Source organism: Rhinolophus sinicus, linkage group LG10, assembly GCF_036562045.2.
Source record: "Rhinolophus sinicus isolate RSC01 linkage group LG10, ASM3656204v1, whole genome shotgun sequence".
Classification (NCBI taxonomy): domain Eukaryota; kingdom Metazoa; phylum Chordata; class Mammalia; order Chiroptera; family Rhinolophidae; genus Rhinolophus; species Rhinolophus sinicus.
The window spans coordinates 10,852,827-10,872,868 of NC_133759.1; the positions used below are offsets into that span (position 1 = coordinate 10,852,827).

The following is a 20,042-nucleotide window of genomic DNA, read 5'->3' on the forward strand; positions in this document are numbered from 1 at the left end:
CATTGCCAAACCCAAGATTATCTAAATTTTCTCCTATATTATTTTCCAGAAGTTTTATAGTTTTGCATTTTAGACTTAGGCTCATGATCCATTTTGAGTTATTTCTTGTGAAGGAAGTAAGGTCTGTGTCTAGATTCACTTTTTTGTATATAGATGTCCAGTTTTCCCAGCACCATTTGTTGAAAGGACTGTTCTTTCTTCATTGGATTGCCTTTGATTCTTTGTGAAAGATCAGTCAACTCTCTTTGTGTGGGTCTATTTATGGGCCCTTTATTCTGTTCTCTTAATCTATTTGTCTGTTCTTTCACAAATACCACACTGTCTTGATTACTATAGCATTATAGTAAGTCTTGAAATTCAATAGCATCAATCTTGCAACTTTGTTCTCCTTCAATATTGCATTGGCCACTCTGGGTCTTTTGCCTCTTGATATAAACTTTAGAATCAAGTTGTCGATATCCACAAAGTAACTTGGTGGGTTTTTTATTGCTATTGCACTGAATCTGTAGATCAAGTTGGGAAGAAATGACATGTTAACAATATTCAGTCTTCCTATCCATGAACTTGAATATCTATTAATTATTCTTTGACTTCTTTTGTCATAGTTTTATAGTTTTCCACATATAGATCTTGTACATATGTTGTTAGATATATAGCTAAGTAGTTCCATTTTTCGTGTGGGTGAATATAAATGGCATTGCATTTTAAATTTCAATTTCCAATTGCTCATTGCTGGCCAGTTTCTTCTGTGCTCAGCTTCAGGCTGACTGAGGTGCCTGCCTCTCTTGCAGGTATCCCCAGCCAGTCTTTCAGAGCACTTACCACCTGTCATTCTCAGTTCTGGCTCAATATGAGACTCACTTGGAAAGCTTTCATAATAGACAGATGCCCAGGCCGCAGCCCAGACCAATGAAATCCAAATCTCCACTGACTGCATGAGCCCTAGGGGCTGGGGTGGAACTGGCAGGTGTCCCGTCAGTGCACGCATGCTGTCTGTCTCCTAGAGGTTATTTCGGCCAAGGACACCCATTTCCTATGATGAGAAAGATAATAGCAAAACTGTCAGGAGTACTTATATGCCAGGCACTGTATTAGACACTTTCCATTCTTTGTCTCATTTAATCCTCACAACCACCCCGTGAAGTATATAATGATTATCATCTCATTTTACAGACGAGGAAGCTGGAGCACAGACAGTAATTTGCCCAGGAAACAGTATTTTTCCAAGAGATACCTGTTTCCCAGTGACTCCAAGAGCATGCTGGGAATAGAAAAGGAAAAAGAAGTTACTGTGTTTATTCATTTACTTTTTCATTTATTCTTTTTCTCATCTTTGAGCACCTGCTACATTCATTCAATGACAATTCTGCAAATATTAATTGAAGGCCTATTCTGGGCAAGATGCTGAGAATTAAAAAGTGACTAAGACGTAAGACCCTTGCCCTTAAGAGGCCTCTTAGTAAAAGGAATACGGATAAAGTTGTAGATAATTATAATACATTGAGGTAAGTTTAGTGATCAAGGGATGCCTGAGGGATTCTAGGCATTCACAGAGTACCTCCAGGGGAATCCTAAAGGCTAAATGGGGGTTCGTAGGAAGGAGAAGGGTGGCAGCGGGAAGCCAGGGGAGGAAGGCACCCCAGGCCGGTAGAGTGGCTGAAGCAAACCTCTGAGATGCCTCTAGGCTTGAGCCCTAACAGGGGTCACAAAACCTCACATCTGCAGGAGCTAGTGGGAAATAAAAGGCGGTGAATCCAGCAGGTGTAAGAGAGAACAGCATTTACTGCAGTGAAACAGGCAGCTGATGTGCCAGCTGCACCATCTGAGAGTGATAGGGCTGCTAGCTGAGTGGAAAGAACACCTCCTGCCCAGAGGGATGTCCCTCTGCCCAGCAGCTGCTGTCCATGTGGGACGATAGGCCCGGCATTGCCAAATCTGTGAACTTTTATGAAAGAAGATGGAAATCTGGATTTCATTGACATCTGCAGATCTTTGAGTGCTGCCAACAAATCCAAACCCTAACATAGCATCTGTGAGAGTCGAACTAAAATGTCTGTGGGATGGATGCAGCCCTGAGCCAGCCTCTGTGAGTCCCAGCAAGGTCTTGCAGAGGCAGGGCCCACTTAGATCTGGTTTTAGAAAGATACCAAGTGGCCTCAGTGTCTTTAAGCTCCTGAGATGGTTCCAGGGTGCAGAGGGGTGGGAACTGCTGCTTTGCATGCTGGTCACAGCCTTCAAGTTAATCTCCTGACTCAGAGGGATTATTAATAGCTCCCGTTTCCCTCACCAAGGTGACCCAATTTGGAAAATGAAGTATATGATCGTCCCTTCTTATAATCTGCAAAAATAGGGAATCACGGGATACATTTAGTTTTTTAAACTCTGTTAGTTACCTTTTCAAATAATAGGCTCAATAGGGTTTTCTTCAATCTCTAGATGGCTTTTCCGGTGAAATTCCTCTATATCGTGTTGGCCAACTGAGGCCCACAGTCGAAATCCAGCTCATTTCCTGTTTTTGTAATAAAGTTTTATTGGAACACAGCCACACCCACTCATTTTACCTTGTCTGTGGCTTCTTTCTGCTGCTATGGCAGAGTACAATAGTTGCAACAGAAACCCTGTGTTCCACAAAGCCTAAAGTGTTTACAGAAAAAGTACATTGGACTCAATGTTTTAAAATTGGCAAATGAGACTTTCCCTGTGAGGTGTAGGAGCAGGGTGACACCAGAACATGGCATTGTGAGGGGGAAGATAGGCTGGAAGGAGGAACTGAGGTGAAATCCCCCAAAGCCTTGATGCCTTTGGGCTTAGCTTGGCGGATAATGGGCATCTCCTGAAGCTTTTGGCGCAGGGACATGTCAGGCTCAGAGCTGTGCTCCAGAGAAAGTTGTCCGTCAGTGAATGCAGGCTAGACTGCAAGGGAAGTGGGAAGAGGGAAGAGGGAGAGAGGCAGTAGGCAGTAGGACGGACGAGCAGCCCTGGGGACAGAACCATCTGTCATGCCTTCACCAAATACTCATTTCGTGCCCACTACACACCAGGCCCTGGTCTAGGCACTGAAGATGCAGCAGGAACATCACACGGTGCCTGCCATTATGGGGCTGCCAGGGAGGGAGAGAAACAATCCACAAGCAAATAAATATATAACGTGTCAGGTGAAGCTAAACGCAATGGAGAAAGATAAAACAAGGTAAGGGGCATGGGGTGTGAGGGTAGGGATGCTTCCTCCAATGGAAGTCCTCTCTGATAAGGTGACACTTGAGAGACGTGAGCAAGGTGGAAGAAAAGTACATTGGACTCAATGTTTCTGGGGGAAGAGCATTGCAAGGAGAGGGAACAGCTAGGGCAAATGCCCTGCGGTGGCCATGAGCGTGATAATAAGAGTAGTATCAGTGGGAATGGAAATATGGTCACAGATTTGAAGACATTTATGGAGAATCAACAAGATTTATGACTAATTGGGTGGTGAGTGGATGGCGTGACTTGAGTTTGGTTTAAGTCATGGATGCTTAACACTGGCTACACTTTAAAAGCACGTGGGGAGGGTTTAAAAACTCCCATGTTCGTACTATTATTCCATTTATGTGGAGTTCAAAACTTGACAAATATCCAGAATGTATAAGGAGCTCAATAAGAAGACGACACAATTCTTTAAATGGGCAAAAAACACGTGACTAGACGTGTCACAAAAGAAGATACGCAAAGGTCCGGTAAGCACATGAAAAGATGCTCAATATCATTTGTCATCAGGAAAATGCAAATTAAAGCCACATTGAGCTACCACTACATACCCATGTGAAAGCCTGACGTTCAGACTGACCATACTAAGTGTTGGATGTGGAGCAACGGGACCGCTGATGCACTGTGGTGGGAATGTAAGTGGTACAGCCACTCTGGTAAACAATGAAACAGTTTCTTACAAAGCTAACATAAATTTACCACGTAATCCAGCATTTTTACTTCTAGGTATTTACCCAAGAGAAAGAAAAACATATGTTCACAAAAAGACTTTGCTATATATTCATAACAGCTTTATTCATAATAGCCAAAAATGGAAACAGCTCAGAGGTCCAATAACAGGTGAATGTATGAACAAACTCTGGTATAGCTAACCAGCAATAAAAAAGTAATGAAATACTAACCAGCAATAAAAAAGAATGAACTAGTGATGCATGTAACAACATGGATGAAGCTCTAAAAGGTAGAGCTAAGCAAAAAAAAAAAAAAAAAAAAAGCCTACATACTGTATGTTTCCAGTTATATGAAATTCTAGAAAAGGCAAAACTGCAGAGACCACAAGAAGATCAGAATTTGCCTGGGACTGGGGCTGGCAGGGAGATGGATTGCAAAAAGATGCAAAGCAGCTTTTGGTGTGATAGAAATGTTCTATCATGATGGTGGTGGTAGTTTCCACAGGTGTATACAGAGAGGGTGCCAAAAAAATGTATACACATTTTAAGAAAGGAAAACTATTAAAATTATAATACTCAGTATATACCGATAGCAAAAGATGAATACAAGTCAGGTTTGACTTCTGCAATTACAAGAGATGCTCAGAGTGGTTACCATCAGCGTCCAGACACTTCTGATAACGGTGAACTACTGCTTGAGCAAAGTGTCCACTTGTATACATTTTTTGGCACCCCTTGTATGTGTGTCAAAAGTCATTTGGATACAAAGATCAGTGTATTTTATTGTGTGCAAATCATACTTCAATGGAGCTGATTAAAAAGGAAATAGACAAAACTCATCTTCAATGGCAGAAGTCAGAATCATGGTTACCTTGGGGAAGTGGCTTACGGGGAGAGAGCACGACATAGCCTACTCAGGGACAGGAAGTACCCTACACCTTGATCTGGGGGTCACCACAGATTCTTGAGCTGTACACTCAGGATTTTTGCACTTTACTGTATGTAAATTATACCTCGGTTTAAAAGGTAATGACATCTAAGCCCCATACCTAGAAGTTGGGATTTAATTGGTCTAGGGATGTATCCAAGCACTGTTGTGTTTTAGGAGCTCAGCCAGAGTTGAGAGCCACTGTTTCAGGGACAGGAAGGGGTGAAGTCTTGAGTCCGAGTGATGGGGGAGTATTCTGATGCCATTTGCAGTCTGGTGGCACAGTCAGGACTGGGGAGGATGCTCAGCTCAGCTCTGGCTTTCAGTGGTTTTGAGGTGACGGTGGGTCTTCCAAGCTTCCACATGGACACGGGCAAAGCTAAGCAGGAAACCCCAGGGTTGGGGACTACAGACAGGGCTGACTGTGTGCTGAGCACTCTTGGGAAATGTGTGCTTTGTGGAATTTGCTTCAGCTCAGGTTTCTTTTCCCACTGCTAGGGCAAGATGGCAGCGGAGGAAGGCTCACAGGACACCTTGCGGCTCCAGTTCAAGGCCATGCAGGAGATGCAGCACAAAAGGTTACAGAAGCAGATGGAGAAACGGAAGGAGAAGGAACTGAGCCTCAAAAGCAGAGTCGAGGACCACAAAGAGCCCTTGGAGAGCTACGATGGCCTCAGCCTTCTCCAAGCCGGGGAGCAACACTTGAAAAACAGCTTTGAGCAAAGGTAATACCAAGTCTAAACTACCCCGGGAGCACTGCAGAGAGGTAGGGAGGTAGGGGAGGAATGACTGCAGACAGACGATCAAAAGGTGAGATGCAGAGGTGTTGACACAGGTTGTCATTGAAGACTCGCATCTGATGGAACGTCTGTATTCCTGGGGACGTCATTTTATATGAAATGTATTTAAAGGCCATTTAAAGTTCAATTGAAATTTTCATACTCATCAGAGTGTAGTTTATTCACTTGAATTTTCTTTTCTTAATTTTTTCTTTTTTTCTTTTTCAGTTACCATTGACATACAATATTATATCAGTTTCAGGTGTACAACATTCACTTGAATTTTCTTACGCAGTCTCTCGTGGAAAATGTGTTTGGGTTTCTGAGGAGCTGGTTGACAGACTCCGATGGTTCATAGATGATCATTGCTCCAAATCGCATCCGGGATTATTCTCCGGTGCCAGTGTCCTGACACATAATAACACGTAAACTGCCTGTCCTAAAAAAGCATTTGGGGGGTTCCTTGCTATTGTACAGCTGGTGAAAAAGTTGAACAGGGTCCAGAATCTTCTCATTTTGCTCTAAATTTGACAACATCACGCAGGTGCATGTTGCTCTATACGGCTTTTAGAAGCAGGAATCTGCATAGATACAAAATGCTCTGCTAGTCAAGTTACTAAAAAAAAAAAAATCACAATTTACTAAAAAAGAAAATCACAAAATCACATTGACTCTGCTAGTCAATTTACTAAAAAAAAAAAAGAAATCGCAAAGAGCTATCTCTTTGCTTCTGGTTTCATCCAGAATCTATTTTTTCCATTCTCAAATTCTACTTTGTATGGTTTCTCAATTTTCAAAATGTTCTACTAAAAAATTCTAATTGGGAAAAAAACATAAAGATTTCTCAATAATTGATAAAATTCATATGGCTCTTAAATATTAGTTCAAAATTAAACCCAAACCTACTTCCAAATGACCTTTCCCCAAATCAGAGAAACTCATTGGTGGAGACTTGAGCCATTGGTGTAATAAGGACAACAACAGTAATACCTGTTACCTGATAATTACTGTTACCTGTAACCTCTATAACTTATTTATTTACTTCCTGAGCAGCTGTCTCTAGGGAGCCTGTTCTATGCAGTAACAATAGAAGTGATTGCAGGCCCATCAGTCACATGTTTCCTGTGTTCTGAAAAAAGCCTGCCAAACAACTTATACAAAGTCAACCACCTGTTCTGTCAGGCTTACCTGAATCCCAGAGACTCAACTTAAGGCTTAGACAATTCCTATGTGGTCTTCTAATATGTATATGTAATAAAGACTATACATTTCCTTCAAGTATCACTTTAGCTGCATTTCAATCTGTTCTAAATGCTTCATAATACATATTATGATTTCTTCTTAACCCATAAATAATTTATGAGTATGTTTTTTGTTTTTTTGTTGTTGTTGTTGTTCTTGTTTTAGTTCCAAACCTATGATGGGTTTGGGGTTTTGTTTTTCATTTATTTTTGCTATATTTTTAGTATTGATTTCTGATTTTAGTCAATTGGAATTTGCTAAGGTTGCCTTTGTAGCTTATGTTAATACATTTTTTATGCATGTTCCATGGATACTTAAAAGGAATATGAATTCTTTGAGTGTAGGTTTTATCTCTCTCTGTTGAATCCATAGCAAACCATGTTATGGAAAACGTCTTTTACCTTTTCCGTGTGTGTGTATGTGTGTGTGCGTGTGTGTGTGCTGAAGCACTGTTTTTGAGAACATTGTGTTAAAATCTGCTCATGTAGCTTCCCTTAATTTCTATTTCCTATTTTGTCCAGACCCGTTCTTATCCCCACTTAGTGCGCAAGTCGGTACAACAAAACCTGGGCCCTGGAGGGCAGACCCCTGCCCACTGATCCCTGTGAAGAGTCATGACTGCCTTTGCCTTGCAGGTTGCTTGAAGATGAGATTGAACAGCTTCGCGACCAGCTCAGGGAAACAGTGGACGAGAACGGGCGATTGTATAAGCTGCTGAAGGAAAGGGACTTTGAAATCAAGCACCTCAAAAAGGAAATAGAAGAGAACAGATTTGCCTTCACAGGTAGCTCCCCCATTGTTGTGGCCATCCCTGCCCTGAACTCCAGGTGCCCTGAGGTCCAGGGCCAGCTGCCAGGGAGCCTCCCTGGCAGGGCAAACAGCAAGTTCCACAGGGCAGGTACCCAGGAGAGGGTGCCAAAGGTCAGATGTGGTCAAGCAGTCCAGAGTCCTGGAAATGAGAGAGAGGACAGAGGAAGAGAGCAGGCCAAGGAGACCCGCACACCAGGAAGTGGGAGCCCACGAGCAGCAGGCAGGCATTCAGTCAGTGCTGGTGACTCAGCGGGGACACTCATGACAGGGGTTCTCTGTGATGCTCACTGCACGTTCAGTGGGCCAGCAAGGTCCGTTTCATCTTGGTGCTCTGGCTCTGATGTTGCAGCGTGGATGTGAAAAGCCCCAGTAGACTCAGGCATTTACTCTATGGCACTTGCTATTGCTGCTCCAGAAAGGTGGGTGAGACAGGGAAGTGAGCTGTTCCCAGGGAGTTTCCTAGGACGCGTGGTGTCTAGAGTGGACTGTGGCTCTGTTTGTGGAGACCTTGGCCCCATGGGTCTGATGGGGACCTTGGCTTTGTGAATTTAAGGATGACCTTTGCCCTGTAGGTGTGGGCTGGGTGTGGGCTCTGCGGTTATGACTAGACCTTGGCCCTGCAGACCTTAGCTTCTGCTCCATGGACACCTGTTGAGCAATTCCTAAGTGGCTGACTAATAAAAGGTCACCAACCACAGAGAGCAACAGGCCTCACCCGACATCTGCCAGAATATCCCTCCCCGTCTTTGATCTTAAATGCCTTGAAGGGTGGGTACACCCAGAGGACCAGTGTGGAATTTATAAGCAAGGGAATTTGGCATCCTGAAGGCCTTTGGTCGCCTATTGTGTGTCCCTCCGTTTGTTTTTAGGCTTTTCTGTCTAAAACAAAAACACCCTGAAAAGAAGACTGTGTTGTGAGGAACAGAAACACGCTTAACCTGGCTCAGGGTTCAGATGTGAAGGGGCAACTCGCCCTTTTGCAAGGCTGTAGAGAAGCTGATTTTGCTTCATGGTGAGGGCAGGAGGTCCTCCCCTCACCAGGAGACCTGGGGCTAGTCCCTCTTGCCCAGCCTGCTCTGAGCCCCTCCCTCCCTCCCTCCCTCCCTCCCTCCCTCCCTCCCTCCATCCCTCCATCCCTCCCTCCCTCTCTCCCCACTTGTTCCATCTCGTCTGATTGCCAGCCCCAGCTCTCCCTTAAATCCCCCTCCTCTTAAATCCAGTCCTCACTCTGAAGTCACCATTTCTGATTTCCAACTTCAAGTTCTAAAGAGAAAAGCCTGACTGGCCCAGTTTGTGTTTTTAAACCAGGCCACAGTGACAGGCTGCTGGTGGCTGACAGGCTGGTTCTCCTTTGGCAAGATTTTTAGTAATTGCTATAGTTGAGTGGTTTTTTTAAAACTATATTTCTTTGTACTATTTTTTAGTGATTACTTGAATGATTATAAAATACACACTTAACTGTTCACAGTCTTCTTAGAATTAATATTTTATCCCTTCAAGTGAAATGAAGAAACTTTATCACCATGTAGTTAGTTCTGTTTACCACCCCCCAATTGCAGCTTTTATATGTATTATTTCCTATATATTGAAAAATCCCATCAAACAATGTTAGGATATTTGCTTTGAAGCGTTATATATATTTTAAAGACCTGAAGGAGACAAAAATAGTCTGTATTTACTCAGATATTTAGCATTTCTGTGCTTGTCCATTCACTGTTGCCCCCATTATCATGGGGTGACGGCTCAGGAGTGGGGCCTGCCTGTAAGCAGGGCTGGGAGAGGATAGGAAAAAGAACACAGGATTTTCCTCATTCTCCCTGAGCTGTCCTTCCTGCCTTTTGGACTAGAGAGGGCTTCTCTTAGGCGTCTTTCGATGTCTAGCTCTAGGGTTTTCACTGTCTTGAAGTTCTGGGAGCAAGAAATAACCCAGAGACCTCACCACTGGACCATTCGTACTTGGTTTCCTTCCCATGTCCTGAGCCCTTTCTCCTCACGTGTCCTCATCCCACCCGGCTGACAGGGTTTGGTTACCAAGGGCAGCTACTCCCAGTTGCCCTGCGCAGTGCCTGGCTCAGGCCAGCAGCACAAGCCTGGAAACCATCAAGCAGCTTTGCTCACCTTCCACCAATTGTCGCCCACAGTCTGAGGTGCGTCCCCGTCTAAAATGTAGTCCTGAGAAGGTGTGTCTGCCACTTACCCACTGCTGGACTGTCAGAAGCATCCAGGGAGCTTGCAGACCATCTGACCAAAACTGCTGTTGCACACAGACAGGGAAACTGCCCTCCAGAGAGGGAAAGGGACCGGGGAGGCTACCCAGCCAGTTCCCAGAGCCGGCCTTCTGCACGGCCCCACCCCACGCATTCTCCCTCATTTACGCCCCTCCAGCCACCCCTTCTTTCTTTGGCCTCCTGCCCTTGCTCACTGCCTTCCACCTTCTCCTCAGACACTCCAAGCACTTCCCTGCGTCTGGGCCTTTGTACTGGCTGTTCCCTCCGCTCTTCCTAGTTGAGAACACTCTTCTTCATGGCTGACGCCGTTCGTTCAGGTCTGTCCACACATGACCTCCTCAGAGAGGCTTTCCTGACCACTCCATCTAAAATAGCATCAGCCCACCCCTCTCATCTCCTCGCCCAGCTTCGGTTTATTTCCTAGCACTTATTCCTCCCAGGTGTTAGAATACATATTTATGTGTTTGGTTTTCATTATCTGTCTCCCCTGCTAGAATGTAAACTCCATAAGTCTTTGTTATTCACCATTGAATCCCTAACACTCAGAGTGTTCATCACAATACATATTTACTAAATAGACACATGCATTTGTATGATTAGGTGTTATCAGAAAATTCTGTGTAAGAAACAACAGTTTGATCTCAGCAGCATTCAGCAATAAGCGTTGATGTCACTCAAACGTCTGGGGGTTCGTTGGCGATCGGCTGATCTAGGCCAGGCTTAGCCGGGGTGGTTCAGCTTTGTCCCATGTGTGTCTCTTCCTCTTCCTGGGACCAGCCAGCTAGCCTGGGTGTGTTCTTCTTGTGGAGACAGCGTAAGCGAAAAGTGCTTGTCAAGCCCCTACCTGCACCTTATCTAACATCCCATTGACCAGCACCAGTCATTGGCAGAGCCCAGAGTCAGGCAGGCCGCAAGGGGTCCAGGGGGTACGCCCTTCTCACTGGAGGGCACAGCAAAGTTACAGAGCACAGGGTGTGGAAGTGTGACCCTGTGACCGAGGAGGGCGTGAACAATTGGCACAGTACGCTTACCTCCCATAGAATTAAAACTCTGCTTCCTGATTTTATTTATCATTTTCTGAGAACACACTGACTCTCTTGTGGCTGCATTTCCACTCGCCGGAGCTGGGTTTGGGGGCGCCTAGGTGTGTGGTGACTCCGGAGCCTCTGCCCCTCCACGAGTGTTCATGCCAAGCAGCTTGGGCTTCTCAAAGCCCGGTGTCGTTGGTCCTGGGGCGTGGGTTCGATGTGTGGGCCTGTGTTTTTCACTAACCACGCCATTTTCCTTCATTTTAGGGACAGCTGGTGTGGCCGGGGATGCGATTGCCACCAAAATCGTCGAGCTGTCCAAAAAGAACCGGGTGCTGATGGCAGAGTCAGAGGGTGCGAAAACCAGAGTGAAGCAGCAGAGCAAACACATCCAGGAGCTGGAGCGGGAAGTGAGGGGCCTTGGTCATTCCTGCCTCTGGAGGGGACTCCCCGCTCCCTGGGCCACTCCTCCAGGGAGGGAGCCACACTTACATGCTTTGGGGTCCTTCTGAAGGGCTTGTGGGTCAGTGTCTGCAATGAGTTCCTGAGTCTTTGTCACATCCTGAGAGGTGAATGTGTGTCAGGAAGCCAGGGGGGCACAGGTGATGGAAAGGCAGGCTGGCGTAGTGGTTAGGGCACAGACCTGGAGCCTGACTGCCTGCCTGCGAATCTCACCTCCATCCCTGACTGACGTTGTGACTTTGAGGCAATTATAAATGCCCTGTGCCTCAGTTTCCTCCATCTGTCACGTGGCAGTAATGAGAGGACTCACTGACCGTCAGGTTTTCTGAGGATTAAATGACTTAACGTTGTGGAATACTTTGTACTGGGCTGAGCATGTAATAGGCACTGGATAAATGTTTGTTAAATACATTAAGAGGGATCCTTGCTCGTGTGGAGCTAGAGCCAGGAGCATTCCACCAGTCGGTCTCACGTTGGTCCGTCTTCCTCTTCCTGCTGCTCCCTGCCCTCCCACAGCTAGTCACAAACCCCTCCAGTGAGCGAGGGCACAGCCCAAGCAGTTCACGCTCCCTTAGGAGCTAGAATGGAATCCATGAACCAGAGAGAAGCCACGCAGCTTCTCCCTATATGCCTGAAGGAGCCGGGGCCCAAAGAGGTTAAGGGGCTTCTCAAGTCCCACAGTACGAGGTGGTGCGGGGTCTCCGGTCTCATTCTGTGCTCTCCCAAATCCTCCTCAGTCATTGTACCTGGCGTGGAATTAGAGTTCCTTTATTCTATGACAACCATCTCGGGCTCTCTGTGCCAAGCCCTGGGGAGACTGTGGGGAGCAAAATCGGCCTGGTCCCTGCCCTCCTGGAAGACAGACCAGTACCCAGGGCATCTTAGAGGAGGGAGCACCCACACCGGGTCCCTGGAGGATGAGAAGGGCCAGACTCAGAGAGGTGGGGGAGGGGCCTCTGTGCAGAGGGCCCAGCAGGGACAAAGGCCCCAAGGGGAAGAAAGCCTGAAAGGAGACCAGTGTGGCCAACAGTAGAACAAGACGAGGTCAGAGAGGTGGGAGGGTGGTTCATGCCCGGCCTCGTCAGACAGGATGTGGTGTTTGTGGGAAGAACAATGGAGAAACCAATAAAGGGTCGGCTAGCTGGCTGTCTGTATCTGTGGTGATCTTCGCCACCAGGCCATGAGCCCAGGTAGCAGGTTTCTCGTGTCTCCTCGTCTGTAACATGAAGTCCATAATTCCTTGACCCTCCCCTCCCAGCCTGTCGCTAGAACTCCAGGATGCAGACCATGGCTACAGTGTTATTATTTACGCTGTTAGTGAATCCTAGGGCTGCCCTACTATGCGACCAGGGAGTGGGGCCGACCATCCATTAAACCCTCTCCCGTCGCAGAGCAATTTGTAAAGGAGCGTGCGTGCTTCCACTGGTGATCCTACCCTGAGCTGAGAGAAAGGCAGCCACCGAGAGCGGTAACCACACACCCAGCGGCACCAGAGAGCTTCACTCAGGCACCACAACTGCTGAGCAGATTAAATATTAAGTGTGAGGTTTGCTTTTTCAGCTGCAGACGGTCCTAGCCAGGCTGCCAGCCAAGGGGGCCACTGACGCAGGAGCCAAGCCGCCGAGGGCCCAGACGGGAGACAGAGCCTTGGTATGAATGCTCTTCTGTGCTGGAGAGTCACTGAGGCGGCCGCGGCCTGGCCTCCCCTCTTCCATGGGAGTGTAGGTGCCTGTGTTGGGGGTCCACCTCCACCCCACTGCGGACCCAGGGTCACCATCGCAGCATCTGCAGAGCAGCCATCAGGGAGCCGTAACCACTCCAGGAATAACCCCAGTGGAGGCCAGTGAGAGTCTAACTCTGAGGACCAGTCCTCAGGGAGGGAGGTCAGGGAGTCCTGGGGACCCTAGAACCCTAGAATTTCAGGACCAGCAGGGAAGGCCTGGTCCAAGTGGCCGCCCACTCTGAGGCCAGCTATAAAGGATCTCCTTTACCGCGTCCTCACTGGGGAGACACCGGCCTCTACCTCACCCCTGGGACAGGGGGCTCACTGCCACGCAACGGATCCCTGCCATTTGGTGGGGGGGCAATTCATGTTGTGAGAGGCCTTCCCTTTGTGGAGCTCCAAGTCTGCAGACTGAAAATGACTATTGGGAATGGGGGCTGGTTTCCAAGATTCCGTTTTACTAAGCTGGTGAGCAATCGCTGAAACCCAGGATGCAGGAATTGCAGCTCCGTGAAAGGAGGCCGCCTGGCCCAGTGGGCTACCAGGGAGGGGCATGGGGCCCAAGCTAGACAACAACTAGCATCAGAGCCTCAAGAACATCCCAGGAGGCCTCCCCAGGGCTTGCCTTGGGAAGCCAGACCAGTGGGTGACCCAGGGGTCCCAGTCTCAGGACTCCTAGTTCAGTGCTCCTTTTGCTGCCCCACCTCCCCTGTTGCCTGCAGCTCAGGTTCAAGCTGGGTCATGCCTGTCCTAAGGAGAGAGAATTCAGCCCTCAGTGTGCAGTGATGCGTCCCTCGGGTTCCAGGGGTGGATATGTCTCCTGAATGCTAGTCTTGTGTAAACCTGTCTCACTGCTGGGGAGGCAATAGAGGGACTCCCCCCTCAGCAGGGGCTGGACCGAGTGTTCAGGGCCTTTCCTGGGTCCGAGGGACACTGCTCAGCTGCCCCTGGTTTATCCAGAGCATGGAGCACCTCTAGTCCCTGACTGGAGCGGTCCTGGATGGGAAACTGCTTGTCCAGTCACTTGTTGAGCCCGACGGGATTTTCTGAGCCCTGTGACACAGAGAAGCAGACAAGGCCTCTGTCTACAGGGGAGTCCAAGAGAGGAGATGAGTGGCCGTACCGAAGGAAGGAGGGGGACAGAGCCTTCAGAGAGAGGCCCGGGCTCTTAGGTCACCGAGGGAGCACACCCTCACAGAGGCAGCTAGGAGGTGGGATGGGGAGGGGTTCCGAGGTGGGCCTTGATGGAGAAGGGGGAGAGGGGAGGGGAGAGGGCCTTCCAGCAGGAACAGCGCAAGCCAAGGCTCAGAGGCCAGGAAGCAGTCACTACTCCTATTTCGTTTGCTAGCTGGGTGTCAGCTGGATAATGTTTGCATACAGCCCAGGGCCCCTGAGGTGGAAAAGGGGAACGTAAGCCAAAAACAGCTGGCGTGGGGTCACCCATGGAGGGAGGCCTGGAATGGCACCTGGAGTGGGAGCTCCAACTTCCTGCTGTGGCTGCAGGGAGGCTGGCAGTTTTCTGATGGAAGAGTGGGTGATGGGCTCCCAGTCCCCGTTCATCAGCGCCACATGCCTTCCCAGGGTTCTGATGAGAGAGAACAAAGGCAACGTTTGCCCTGTCAGGCTGTTCAGGTGGCCCCAGCCACACTCCAAAGGCCTGCAGGCTTAGCCCACATGCTGGCCCCAGAGCCCCAGAGCTCACTCCACAGTGGGGCTGCCCTCCCTCCACGTGGGGCCGCAGGAGGCAGTGGTGTGAGTGACGCTGGCATTGTCTGCTCCCCCATGGGCTGTGTTTTGCTTATTCCCTCAAAGAAAACAGCCCGTACCCGAGCCCCCCACGAAGCCTGTGGAATTTCACTCTGGGCAGAAACAGCTCTGAAATGGCAGGGAGGTAGAGTTGGCCCAGCTGCCTGAGGGGAGGAGCAGAGGGGGTGATGGCTGCTCCTGCACGTGGGCCCAGCCCTAACCAGAACACCATCTGGCCCTCAGCCCCCTTTGCCAGCTGCCCATCCAAGCCAGGCTAGCCCCTCCCTCACCCCCACAATGCCCTCTGTCAGAATCAGCCCCAGACAGCTTCCTTTGCCTGTTACCCAATCAATACTCACGGGAACCGGAGGCTGGTGTTATATACCCCCATTTTACAGATGAGGAAATGAGGCTTGGAGAGGGGTGTCAAAGCCTGAATTCTAGATCCAGGTCCCATCTGTGTGCTCTTCCCAGTGTCTGAGCAGGGTCACAGCAGGCATGCGGGAGGCCAGCGCGCTCACAGCTCCCGCCCCACCACCGGCCAGGCCAATGGGGCTCATGGCACCGGAGAGCTGACAGGCAGGGGTGTTGCTTCCCACCCCAGGGCAAATTCAGAGCGGCACAGTCGCAGGGGAGAGGACAGTACCCAACAGCAATGAGAGGAATGGCAGGCAGCCAGGCGGGGGAAGGACACACAAAATCATGGGTTAAAACAAAAGATGCATTTGGGTTTTATGTAAGTTCCCGTTTTGCAAATTCTGTTCACCTTAGTTGTTTTATTTAGCCTCACGGTGCTGTTGAGAGGAAGCAGGACAGGGAAATGTTATACCCACTCCATAGACGAAGAAAGCAAACGAGACCAGGCTTTCTGGACCATGTGTCCAGGTGCAGTTTCCCTGACCTGCGGTTTTCGGTGGTGCTTCCCAGAGCCTTTGGGGTCCATGGGACTTCGCAGACCCAGTTTACTTGGATCTGTCTTTCACGCTGGCATTCACAGTAGATTTAGTTTGCGCCTGCTAAGGAAAGATCAGAAAGCCACCGTCGTCCCCACCCTGCTTGCAGAAGTCCAGCACACCTGGCCAGTTGGGGCAGGAGCAGACAGTCTCGGCATCACTGCTGATGGGCGCTCAGCCCACCAGCCACCGTTCCTGCTGCCCATGCCACCGCTCAGCAACAGCTCAAACTGGGAGAACCAGCCAGGGCAGGGGAAGGAGCAGGCTTCTACTCCCACTTCTGTCACCCCAACCAACTGTGTGCCTGGGGACCCGTTACTTCCCCTCTCTGGGCCTCATTTTCATCACTTATGGAAGGGGTTTCAAGTGGGCTGAGCTTTGAGTCCCTTTCATGCCAAGCTTCTGAGTCTCAGGAACTTCTATTGAAGACAGAGAAATGGGCAGCACATTTGAGAAAAATTTACATCCAAGTAGTTTAAAACAAACATAACTAAAGAAAATGAAAAGACATTGCTACGTGTTACAGCAGGCAGAGTGTCCTGGTTGCTGCAGTTCTTCAAGCCACAGAAATGGAGCATTTGAGGATTAAGCAGGGTCCCTATTTCTGTTGAGTGAGCTCATTGTCAGGAAAGGGAGCCCAAGGCCCAGGCTGACGATTCCAGGAGAGGGAGGGCCCGAGTTAGGCTGCTCATGACCTTCCTGCCGAGCTGGGGGTAACCTTCTATGACAGAACTAGTTCCTTCTTTATTCTGAGCGAAGATGGATCAGCCGTGACCTCAGCCTCTGAGCACAGCAGAGAGGGTCCACCCCCAGGGAGTGTCTGGAAGGTGTGGAGGCCTCCCCTCTGTGGTCACCACCTGACTCCATGTGTGTCTGTGCTACTCGGAGCAAAGGGCTCAGCCCCCAGAGTCAGGCTGCCTGCATTCACATCCACGCTCCCCCTTTCCCAACCAGGTACCCCGAGCCAAGGGGTCTTACCCTCCACCAGCCTCTGCTTTGCATCTTTAAGGGGCTGACAATAGTACGTCCCTCACAGGGTCTGGGAGGATTAAGTGTACTGCTCCTTCCTAAGCGAGCACTTAGCACAGCACCTCGCACCTGCTGGGAGAAATGGGGGCTGTGCTTGTCATTACTATTCAGGCAACAAGTAACTGCTCTCCCTCCTGTCTCCCCCAAGCCGCCGGAGACCCCAGAGGTGAAGGTCTTGCAGGACAGGCTGGCGGCCACGAACCTCAAGATGAGTGACCTCCGCAACCAGATCCAGTCTGTGAAGCAGGAGCTCCGCGTGGCCCAGAAGGTATTTCAGAGCCAGGCTTCGAGTCATCTTGTCTGGCTGGGGCTGACCTTGGGAGGGGGCAGGACAGGGACAATGGGTCCCATTCAGGACCCGTGAGCATCACGCTACTTGCTTGGGGTCAGGCTGCAGATCCAATAACTTCCTTCCACTGCCCTTGAGACAGACCCATTTGGTGAGCGGGGTTGCTGGTGGCCCAGGGACCCTGCATACATGCCCTTTCGTGCCCGCCCCACCATGGACCAAGGAGGACAGTGCCATCCACCCAGGGAGAGTCCTTTAAGCCTTCCTTGTGCTATGTGCACCATGGTAGATCCGGGGTCCTTCCTTCATAAGCCACCTTGGGCTTGGAGGCCTGCCAAGACCTGCCTCCTGCCCTCTGCTGCCCATAATATTAGAAAATGAATCGGTTGTTTGTGTATTAAAGGCCCCTTTCAAAGAAAAATACTCAGACTTGGGATGCAGGCCCAGCTAGTTCATTAGTTACTTTTATTTGCACAGTGAATTCTCTGGCGTTTGTCTTCCCTGCTGGAACGACTCTGGCCAGCCAAGATTTCCAAAACAGTGTTCTATTGTGGAAACAAGCTCCAGCGACTTGGTACGCTAGATCAGGTTTCCGTGACAGGCTTCACAGAGACCCAGGGCACAAGCTGAGCATGTTGTTTCCATCTCAAAGCCTTGAGGTGGGGCCTGCACACCTCCCTTCAACAGCCACAAACTCGGGCCCTTCTGGAACCGAACATCCCCAGCTGAAATTCAGAAGCCCTCCTCCTGCTGCACTCAGACATGGCCCCTTGTCAGTGGCTTTTCACAGAGGGCGAGGCCCTGTGGCAGAGTACTTCCTGTGGCCATCCAGGATGATGAGCTCAGTTCTAGATGACCGGTGAACAAATTCAGAAAATAGGTTTTGGTCAACTTTGTGGTTCACTCATCCCTGGATATAGCAAGAGCAGAGGGCCCCTCTGGGCATTGTTGGCAGTTCCTTTTCTACTCTAGGCCTTGCCAAGACGTGCTGGGGACGAGGGGTTTACTGCTTTCCCAGGGAGAGCGTCTCTTGGAGCATGGTCAACTCACTGGCCTCTGAGGCAGCAGGAAGGTTGTGCACGCAAAGCCTGAGCCTTCTTGGAGCCCCACGCACCCAGCCCAGCTTCTGAACAGACAGCAGCTCTGGGGTTCTGGTGGGGGGGCCTCTCTCCTGGCCACGCTAACGGTCCCACTCTTGTCAGGTGTTGGCCAGCGAGGTTGGAGAAGAGGTGAATGTTCAACAGCTCTTGTCCTCACCAGGGACCTGGAGGGGTCGGGCCCAACAAATTCTCGTTTTGCAGAGCAAGGTGAGTGAGTCATCAGATCCCTCCTGGCGCTGAACACAGGACTTGAAATGCCCCAGAAAGACCCATACTGACCCACATCAGAGACACAGACCCCTTGCAGGGTTGTTGTTTTGCATTCTTCCCCACCAGCCTGATTTTAATTTATTTAATGAACAAGCATTTATATAACACTTACCACAGGCCAGGCTCTGGTGCTTAACAAATACCAAAGCCTTTGATTTATTTTATTCCAGGCATATTTTTTCCTTAGTTCATGTAAATTTGCGTGACTATTGTACTCGTAGGCTTTTTCCAGTTTTGTCCAGATGCTTGCAGGCTTTTCATTACCCAAGAAAAACGTAGCCCTGTCTCCCTCTTTATGTTTTAAATATTTGGAGCCTCCCCGGAGGCTAAGAGCAGGGGCTCTAGAGCCCAACTGCTTAGATTCAAATTCCAGCTCTCTACTCACCGACTGTGTGACCTCAGTTTCCTCATCTGTATACTGTGGGTGATTTAGTACCTCCCCGACAGGGGTGTGGGGAAGACGGAGCAAGTCAATGCAGAGGGGGCCAAAAAAATGTGTACACATTTTAAGAAAGGAAAACTATATTAAAATTGTAACTAACACTCAATATATACCGATAACAAAAGATGAACACATTTGAATTCTGCAATGACAAGAGGTGCTCAAAGTGGTTCCCATCGCATCCAGACACTTGTGATTACGGCGAACTACTGCTTGAGCAACGTTGACCAAAGTGCCCACTTGTATCCATTTTTTTGACACCCCCAGTATGTGTAAAATGCTCAACACCCTGCTTTGCATGGAGGAAATACTGTACCGAGGTCATCTGTGGTCACTGCCCTCTTTTTTGCCTTCTAACCAAGAATCACACGAGTAGGTGTGTAACTTCCACTGTTTGCCAAGCACTTTGCCTTCACCCCAGGGATTTCAGGATCACCGCTCCTAGGTGGCTTTTATCCTCAGGGTCTCCTGTGGGATCCTTGAAGCCAACATGGAGGAAAGGTCCCCCCAAGACTGTAATCAATGACCAGTGTGTGGCCTTAGGGTTCAAGAGACCTGACTTTGAGTGTGGCCTGAGTCACTGATGGACAAGTTATGTGAACCTGGGCAAATCACCTCTCTGTGTCTCAGTCTCCGCACCTGTAAAATGGACATAGTATTCTTCTCGTGGGTTAAATGAAATGACATTTGTAAAGCACCCAGCACAATTCCTGGACAGAATAAACACTGAATACATTGGTTAATGCTGTTGTTAAGTTGTGTAAATAAATGATGAAAAGTCATTCGGCGTTCTTTAATGCTTAAAGGAATTACCACACAGTGCCACACGAGGGCGCTGATTTGTGCTTGAGCAGCCATAACTGCTGCCCTTTACCAGTGATCCTGGGGAATTTTGCCCCACCTCAGGTTTCCCCAACTCTGTTCCATCATTTCTGTTGTGCCGTCGTGGAAACCAGGGTTAGGAGGACCCTAGGAGCTGTCCACTTCAACCCCAGTGTGGTAAGGCCATTGTTCTGTGCGATGACATCTACCTGCTTCTTGCTGAGCCTGAGTGCTGGACTCTGCTGGGCCATCTTGGGGTTTCTCAAAGTTGCCTAATATA

The 20,042-nt window shown here is 49.1% G+C and overlaps 1 protein-coding gene and 1 long non-coding RNA gene across 5 annotated transcripts in view; one reads left to right on the top strand and one right to left on the bottom strand.

The window, feature by feature from the left end:
- The window catches only part of CCDC13 (coiled-coil domain containing 13), a 48,472-nt gene that overhangs the window by 2,398 nt on the left and 26,032 nt on the right, over positions 1–20,042 (top strand). For all 4 annotated transcript variants that reach the window (XM_074312556.1, XM_074312554.1, XM_074312555.1 and 1 more), the window contains exons 2-7: positions 5,338–5,564; positions 7,496–7,644; positions 11,194–11,336; positions 12,949–13,038; positions 16,988–17,107; positions 18,331–18,435. In XM_074312556.1, coding sequence (XP_074168657.1) covers positions 5,344–5,564; positions 7,496–7,644; positions 11,194–11,336; positions 12,949–13,038; positions 16,988–17,107; positions 18,331–18,435 — 828 coding nt within the window. In that variant the 5' untranslated portion in view covers positions 5,338–5,343. The remainder of the gene's footprint in view (positions 1–5,337; positions 5,565–7,495; positions 7,645–11,193; positions 11,337–12,948; positions 13,039–16,987; positions 17,108–18,330; positions 18,436–20,042) is intronic.
- On the bottom strand, positions 14,897–17,376 carry LOC141567172 (uncharacterized). The gene is made up of 3 exons (XR_012489608.1): positions 17,042–17,376; positions 16,789–16,908; positions 14,897–15,873 (listed from the first exon to the last, which is right to left on the bottom strand). It is a non-coding gene; the product is annotated as an uncharacterized LOC141567172 (long non-coding RNA).